Source organism: Condylura cristata, unplaced genomic scaffold (genome assembly GCF_000260355.1).
Source record: "Condylura cristata isolate star-nosed mole 26May11 unplaced genomic scaffold, ConCri1.0 scaffold00028, whole genome shotgun sequence".
Lineage (NCBI taxonomy): Eukaryota > Metazoa > Chordata > Mammalia > Eulipotyphla > Talpidae > Condylura > Condylura cristata.
The window spans coordinates 17,608,130-17,616,480 of record NW_004567129.1 but is presented as its reverse complement, the minus strand read 5'-3'; the positions used below and the strand labels follow the sequence as shown (position 1 = coordinate 17,616,480).

The 8,351-nt window shown below is 58.9% G+C and overlaps 1 protein-coding gene across 1 annotated transcript; it reads left to right on the top strand.

The window, feature by feature from the left end:
• Window positions 1–359: 359 nt before the first annotated feature.
• On the top strand, window positions 360–8,340 carry PLEKHG4 (pleckstrin homology domain containing, family G (with RhoGef domain) member 4). The gene is made up of 21 exons (XM_012730586.1): window positions 360–864; window positions 1,022–1,117; window positions 1,193–1,316; window positions 1,407–1,500; window positions 1,599–1,673; window positions 1,756–1,872; window positions 2,040–2,138; window positions 2,233–2,381; window positions 2,515–2,653; window positions 2,749–2,865; window positions 3,188–3,370; window positions 3,568–4,076; window positions 4,152–4,398; window positions 5,633–5,722; window positions 5,792–6,013; window positions 6,094–6,264; window positions 6,344–6,521; window positions 6,885–7,001; window positions 7,139–7,375; window positions 7,452–7,567; window positions 7,736–8,340. The coding sequence occupies exons 1-21, from the start codon at window positions 363–365 to the stop codon at window positions 7,739–7,741; spliced, it is 3,588 nt and encodes a 1,195-aa protein (XP_012586040.1). The 5' UTR covers window positions 360–362; the 3' UTR covers window positions 7,742–8,340.
• Window positions 8,341–8,351: the final 11 nt, after the last annotated feature.

Here is an 8,351-nt window from a genome sequence, read left to right as displayed (position 1 = left end):
GAACGCCGGCCCGAGGCGGCGTGGGGCGAAGGCGCGAGCGGCCGCCAGTCTTAGGCCCGCGAAGACTGGCGTTAAGCTACGGAAGGTGGGGCCTGGGGCCCACGCGAGCGCCGATGGGGGCCGCGAGCTGGGCAGGAGGGAGACCCCCCCCCCCGTGCTCTCCTCCCCTCAGGCCGGCGCTGCTGCCCATCTGAGCACCCTGAACGGCACCGAGACTGGCATGCCTGATGGCCTAGTGCTTCTGCATCACCCACTGAACCCTGCCCCGTCACCTTCAAACTGGTTCCTGGACGAGTGGGGCCCCGGGTCATATTCAGACTCCCACGTGCCCTGAGAGCAGACCCACTGTTCAGGAGGGGGCGATGGAAGGGCCCCCCGAGGGTGGGGCTGAGTCCCTAGACTCCCAAGGCCATGCCACCGACTGGAGCTTTGCTGTATGCAGTCTTAGGGATGCCTGGGATGAGGAGGAACTTGCTGCCCAGGTCCAGGGCAAGGACCCTGGGCCTCCAAGATCACCGGCAGGGGCAGCCCAGGGTGAAGGGCTACATGGCAGTTGCCTTTCTGGGGAGCTGCTGTTACCCCCCGGGCAGATGGCTGTAGATGGGTCAGGGGATGGCCCAAAGGATGGATTAGGAGGTTCTTCAGTCCCATCAGGAGAACCAACCACTTCTGTTGTGGAGAGCCTCCTATGCCCAATGTCGGTGCAACTCAGCCTGGCACAGAGAGAGAGGGACAGCCATGGGGGAGGGGATCCAGTTCCAGGCAGGGAAGTGCCAGCCAGCTTTGGCCGTGGGGAGCTGGGTAGCAACTCTGTGGACCTTGGACACTCCTTACCTGAGACCTCGTCAGAGCTGCTGGAGACAGGTAAGAGAGGCAGGGCAAGGTTTCTTGGGAGTGGGGTTGCGTGGAGGGGTGCCAGGAATTGGTGGGGACTCTGGTCCTACCCAGGCTGAAGCCCATGTCTAAGGAGGGTCTGAGGGTAGGTGGCCCATTGCAGACCACAGCCATTTCCCTTTCCAAGACCCCAGCAAATCCAAACTTCCTAAGCTGGCTGACTTCCTCCTGGCCCAAGACCTCGCCTGGGAGCTGCTGGCCAGTGGCATGGCTGCCTTGCCAGGTAGCCAGGAGGTACTAGAGGTGGTCGAGGTGGGGTGACTTGATCAGGCAGGTGTTCACTGACTTCTCCCCGCAGGAACTCGGGATGTAGAAGGCCGGGCAGTGCTGCTTCTGTGTGCCCACAGCCCAGCCTGGCTTCACCCCAAGTGCAGCAGCCATGAAGTCACTCGCCTGTTGCTGTACCTGCGAAGCATCCCCAGGTTGGGGGGAAACAGGGTGGGAGGCAGGCTCCGAGACAGGAGGTGGCAGGCTCTGGCAGTTATGTGCTAAACCAAAGCTTGCCCCTTTAGACCCAAAGTACAGGCCTTGGGATTGACCGTGCTAGTGGATGCCCGAATTTGTTCCCCAAGTTCTTCACTCTTCTGGGGGCTTAGCCAATTGCAAGTGAGTACAGTATTACAACCCCTTCCCATGCCTCCCAGTGCTCGCACACCCCATTCCTTCTGTGTAGGGTTGGGTGGGTTAACTCAGATTCTTTTCAGGAAGCAGCCCCAGGGTCAGTGCACCAGGTACTGCTTTTGGGAAAAATGCCAGAGGAGGCACCTTCAGCGCTAAAGGTACTTAGTGGTGTTCCCAGGGGTGAAGGTGGGGTGTTTACCCTGTTAGGCCTGGGTCACTGCACCTTTTTGTTTCTTGCAGCTAGCGCAACTGCCTACTTACCAGAGCTTGCTGGCACACGTCTCCACTTCGGAGTTGCCTGCTTCACTGGGAGGAGGCTTGCCTTACTGTCACCAGGCCTGGATGGACTTCCGGATGGTCAGTGTGTGGGTGGGCACAGGCTGGGGGTACACAGGCAACTCGGCATGCAGGGCAGCTTTTCCTGGGGTGGTGTGAGAGTGTAGAGATGGCTGTGGAGGCTTGAAATCCAGGGTGACTGGATGAGCCCCATGTGTTGCTCTGGTCATGCCTGCCCTTGCTCACAGCGTCTGGAAGCCCTGTTGCAGAGCTGCCAGGTGGTTTGTGCCCTGCTCCGGGGGGCCATCGAGAGCATGAAGGCTGTGCCCCAGCCCGTGGAGCCTGGGGTAAGCATCCCCTCCCAAGGCCTCTCCAAATGCAGCTTGTCTCCTTTTCTCCCATGTCACCTCCACCTCTATTCCCTGTTGCCCTTAATCACAGGAAGTCAGTCAGCTGCTACAGCGGGCACAGGTCCTGATGCAACATGTGTTAGATTCACCCCGACTGGCATGGCTGCAATGCCAGGGGGGTTCGGAGCTGTCATTGCTGAAGCAGGAGGTCCCAGAGGTGACCCTAAGTCCAGACTACAAGTAGGTGCCAGCCCATCTCCCTGATTTTGCCCCAGCCCAACATATCCCCTATCAGTGACTCAGAACTGGCTCAGAACCAGCCAGGATTGTGGGCCCAGGACAGGGTGTAGTAAGACCTGGTGCCCTGTACTAGGCCAGCGGTGGATGAGGTGGACGAGCTGTATGGCCATGTGGATGGGCTGCTGCACCAGCTGACCATGCACAGTAACCAGCGCATACAGGCCCTGGAGCTGATCCAGACGCTGGAGGCCCAGGAGGGCGGGCTGCACCAGGTGGGAACTGTGCACCTGGGTGGGCCCTGTTCTCCATCTCAGGCATCATGCTCCCCCCGCCCAGCAGCTCCCCATTCCCTGTTTGTGTCCTCCAGATTGAAGTGTGGCTGCAGCAGGTGGGCTGGCCTGCACTGGAGGAGCCAGCGGAGCCCTCGCTAGACGTGCTGCTGCGGGCCCAAGGCTCATTTCAGGAGCTGCACCAGGTCGCCCAGGTGAGGACAGAAATGCAGGGTGGATGAAAGCAAAGCTGTCCTTTCTCTCTTAGAATCTAGCCTTTAAAGGTTCAAAGTCCTATATGTGTGTTTGCGAGTCTGAGAGAGAAACAGTGCAGATGGCTCTTCCTGAATGTGTGACAAAGACATGATAACAAGGCTCTTGGTGAATTGAGCTGAGCAGAGACTAGGTCTGGGGGACGGGCAGTGTAAAGAATGGGGAGTGAGGGAAGATTTTCTGTCACAGTGTGTAGATGTCAGTGGAAAAGCTCTGAGCTTAGACCACTAGACCTGGCCAACTGAATGCAGTCTCTGTCTCCAGGAACAAGTTAGGCGAGGAGAACAGTTTCTGCAGCCCCTAACTGGCTGGGAGACAGCTGAACTGGGCCCCAGGGGTGCCCACTTTCTGGCTCTGAAAGCCCAGCTGACTGAATTCTCTAGGGCTCTGGCCCAGCGGCGCCAGCGACTGATAGACGCTGAAAGGCTGTCAAGATTCTTCAAGCAGGTGTGTGAGGGGTCCTGTCCTTGATCCCAAGTGTTCCCTGGAGCTATACCAAAGCCTCATAATCCTGCCTGTTCATGTTTTCCATCTAACCCCAAAACTCAGCCAGTGAGCCAGCCAGCCTTCTGCAGGTTGGGGAGGCTAGGGGAGAAGGCACTGTGGTCTCAGTGGAACCCTCATTCCGTACCTTTGTGTTGCAGGCCTCCACATGGGCTGAGGAGGGACAGCGGGTACTGGCAGAGCTGGCCCAGGACTGCCCTGAGGTCGTGCTGCAACAGCTGCAGCTGCACTGGGCCAAGTACCCTGACCTGCCTCCTGCCCATTTCCGAAAGATGTGGGCTCTGGCCACAGGGCTGGGTTCTGAGGGTATTCGCCAAGAGTGCCGCTGGGCCTGGGCACGCTGCCAAGACACCTGGCTGGCCCTGGACCAGAAGCTGGAAGATGCACTGAAGCCGCAGCCACCAGTGGGCAGCACAGCCAGCCTAGGTGTCAGCCAGGCCCCGGGTGAACTTGCCACCCCGCCCCTGAGGAAGGCTTACAGCCTTGATCGGAACCTGGGTTGGAGTCTCAGCAAGTCGGCCCACTCCGGCCATCATGCAGCAGCCATTACGGCTGCTGGCCATGGACCAGAGGCTGGAGGCGGTGCCCAGCCAGGGTGGTCTTCCACCATGCCGCCACCGGGCAGCCCTTACCCCAGGAGCCCAAGCAGGTGCAGACAGTGGGCAAGGCAGGGAGGGCAGTGGCAGGGCAGATGTCTTGGGTCCTGACTCCCCCTGCCCTGTAGGCTCCAGCTGGTGCTGGCAGAGATGGTGGCTACGGAGCGGGAGTACGTCCGTGCCCTGGACTACACCATGGAGAACTACTTCCCTGAGCTGGATCGCCCTGATGTGCCCCAGGGCCTCCGTGGTCAGCGTGCCCACCTCTTTGGCAACCTGGAGAAGCTGCGGGACTTCCACCGCCATTTTTTCCTGCGTGAGCTGGAGGCTTGCACCCGACACCCGCCCCGGGTAGCCTATGCCTTCCTGAGACACGTGAGTGCCGTGGCCCACAGGCCTCCAGCTGATTCTGCCACATGCATCCAAGAACTGATGAGTACATGCTTGGGGACAGGCCTTGCTGGGTACAGCTTTGGGCGAGACCGGCGAGGCCCCTGCCCTTCAGGGACTGCATAGTTTAGTATAAGAGACATACAAGCGAAAAAAGGTTGTTCCAGAGCATAGCTAGGAGAGGGAAAAACCAGCCTAGACAGGTGATTGTGAGTTAACGAGGGGACGACTCCGCCTGAGTAAGAGCAGTTTGAGAAAGCCTCGAGAAGCTAGCTTTGAGCAGGCCAGGCGGTGCGGCTGGGGTCAGAGCACTGCATCAACAGGGAAGACAGCACAAAGCCTTGGGGCAGGGAGGGGAGGCCCAGTGGTTAAGGGACTGCTCCGGGTGGCTGAGCTGGGGTTAAGGAGAGGAGGGTCAAGGTGAAGCAAGGCTCAAGCAGTGTTCTCAGATTGCAGAAAGAGCAGAGCTGGACACGGGCCACATTCCTGAGAGGGCCTATAGGCAGGCTCCCTCTGCATAGCGCTACTTTTCTTTCTTTCTTTTTTTTTTAAAGATTTATTTATTTGTACATACAGAACTGGGGTACAGGCCAGAGGCTCAGGGGTGGCGAGAGGCTTCACCAGGGACAGAGCGGGGAGCAGAACAGGCAGATCGACCAAGTACACTGCTGAGGGGAGCAGGGGCGGGTCAGGAGAGGTCTGCCACGCTATGTGGTCACCTCCAGGGCAGGCAGGAATCGAACTCATGCGGAAGCAGCTTTAGCTTCTCAGTGCTGTGCTTTAACCCGCTGCGCCACCAGGGAGGGCCCTCTTTTTCTTTTTTTTTAAGATTTATTTATTTATTCATACAGAACTGGGGTACAGGCCAGAGGTGCAGGGGGTGAGAAGATTCACAAGGGACAGAGTGAGGAGCAGAACAGGCAGATCGACAAAGTACACTGCTGTGGGGAGCAGCTGCCGTGCCATGTGGGTCAGCTCCCCAGCAGAGTATTGAACTCGTGCTGAGGTGGCTGGGGCTCGCTTCATAGTGCTGTACCCCAACCCATTGCGCCACCAGGGAAGGCCCACTGCGTCTTTTCTTGTCAGGTCACCCCTCATCTAGTGCAGGGCAGGTGGGAGCTGCGAGGGAAGGTGTCCCTGGGGCCATCCTTTGGCACAGTCCTCTCAAGCTGAGGCTGATGTGGCCCCTTGCACCCGCCTGAACTCTGTGTCCTCACAGAAGGTGCAGTTCGGGATGTACGCGCTCTACAGCAAGAATAAACCTCACTCTGATGCCCTGATGACCAGCTGTGGTCACAGCTTCTTCAAGGTAGGGGGACCCGAGACTGGGGGGGAGGGAGCACCCTGAAACCTCCTCATGGTCCCTGGCCACCTGCAGGACAAGCAGCAGGCGCTGGGGGACCGCCTGGACTTGGCCTCCTACCTGCTGAAGCCCATCCAGCGCATGAGCAAGTATGCCCTGCTGCTGCGGGAGCTGGCGCGGGCCTGTGGCGGGCCTGTGCAGGAGCTGAGTGCCCTGCAGGCTGCCCAGAGCCTCGTGCACTTCCAGCTGCGCCACGGCAACGACCTGCTGGCCATGGATGCCATCCAGGGCTGCGACGTGAGTCATCAGTCTGTGGTGGGAGGGGCCTGACGGGAGGAGGGGAGAGACGGGCCATCCACTGGGCCTCCACTTGACAGGTTAACCTCAAGGAGCAGGGGCAGCTGGTGCGGCAGGATGAGTTCACGGTACGCTGTGGGCGCCACAAGTCCCTGCGCCGCATCTTCCTCTTTGAGGATCTGTTGCTCTTCAGCAAGCCTCGGAGAGGGCCCACGGGCGTGGACACATTTGCCTATAAGCGCTCTTTCAAGGTAGGTCTGCCTGGCTCCACTTCTGCCCTCTGCGGTCCCAGACCTTCTTCACACCGCCTCACTGAGCCCCTCTCCGCAGATGGCAGACCTTGGCCTCACCGAGTGCTGTGGGGATAGCAACCTACGTTTTGAGATCTGGTTCCGTCGTCGCAAGGCCAGGGACACCTTTGTGCTGCAGGCCACCAGCTTGGCCACCAAGCAGGCTTGGACAGCTGACATCTCCCGCCTGCTCTGGAGGCAGGCTGTTCATAACAAGGGTAGGTTCCTGCCCCCTACTCATCCCATATTCCATTCTCCTCCCCACAGAGTTAGCAAGGACTGGAAGCACTTGGGAGGAGGTCCAGCGGCAGTGGCCAGTACGGGGGAAAGATCAGGGGGTCCCCACTGCTGTCACTGACACATCATTAACCTCTCTGAGTAGCAAAGGCCTTGTCTTTAAAAGCCAGTTGTGACACCTGCCCACCAGGTTGTTAAGGAGCCTGGCAACAGAAAGGCTTGGTGCCAGGAGGCAATTCTGTTGGGCCTGGGGGTACAGGAAAGACTTAAGGGCAAAGGGTGGATAGAAGCCCAAGGGTAAGGCTGGCATCCAGAGGCCCCAGCTATGTTTTCTCTTCACCCAGAGGTGCGCATGGCTGAGATGGTGTCCATGGGTGTGGGGAGCAAGGCTTTCTGGGATATCGCCCCCAGCGAGGAAGCTATCAACGACCGCACCATCAACTACATCCTAAAGTGCCAAGGTAGGAAGATTGCAGGGCCGGGGTAGGGAAAGCCGTGCGTGCGGCAGGGTGGCCCCGTCAGCCTGTCTGTGTGCCCCTTTGGACCTTGGCCCAGATGTGCTCAGGCCTGCCCCAACCTGACCCTTTCTCTCGTGCAGAAGTTCGCTCTCGGGCTTCCATTGCTGTGGCTCCGTTTGACTATGACAGTCCCTACCTGGGGGCCTCAAGCTCGCATCCCGGAGACCTTGCTTCTTGCTCTGTACTGGGCTCCCTCAACCTGCACTTACACAGAGATCCAGCTCTCCGTGGCCTCCACCGGCCCCTGTATTCCACCAGCTTCGCAGAGGATGCAGCCCTGGAGGCAGAAGCGGAGCTGGCTAGCCAGCCGTCTCTGAGTAGGTCTGGGCTTGTCCAGAGGCGGGAGGGCACGGCTCAGTCTCGGCCACCCTCCTGACAGCTCTCCCTTCCTAGCTCCTGAGGATTCAGAGGTCTTATCTCAGTGCCCATCCGCCAGTGGCTCTAGTGGCTCTGATAGCAGCTGTATGTCAGGGCAGGCCCCAGGCAGAGGCCTGGAGGACTTATCCTACGTGAGTACTGTTTTGTCCTCTGCATCATTCCTCTCCCCAGTCCATCCCAGGGCCTAGGGCTCTTTTCCAAGCTGAAAATGGTGGGGGCGGGGGGTGGTAGTTACTCCCCAGAGATTCCACCTGACCCCGGAGCTGGGAATCAGGGATTCATGCTAACTTGCACCACAGGTCTGAGCCTGGGCTGGAAGGCAGGCGTGGACCCGGTAGCCTGTGACTCCGAGGAACGCCACCTCGCTCTGGGTCTGCCGTGACCAGGCCACGACTAGCCCGACACCTCCTGCCCACGTGAATACTCTGATGTCTGAGCCCACTGGACACACTGGCAGGGTCTCTCCAAAAGAGTGACAGCAGAGTCTGTATGAAAGAACACCCTGGCTGTGTGCCCTTCTTAATGTCCCCTCAATGTCCCCCCTTTCTCATGTCACCTCAGCTATGGTTTAGAATTAGGCTAGAGCAGAGGGTGGGTGTCTCCATGCTATAGGCTGGAGGGACACCAGGTGGCTCTGGCAGTGACTGGGCTGGTCCCCTCAGCAGGAGCATAGGTGGGCTTCCAGGAGCTACTTCCCAGGCCCTGGCCTCAGCCAAGTTCCCCAGCTTGTCTAGGAGTGAGCCCAGTTCTACTTAATCCTGTTCTCACCTACCCCGGCTCTCTAGACCCAGTCCCCCTTTTCCTGGGTCAGTTTGGTTTTATTGACTCAGTACTTCTGAACAACTTTCAGTTAAGAGTTGTCTAAAATTATTTCACTGTTGTGTCTTTGGCATCCCAGAGACTCACGCCCTTGAC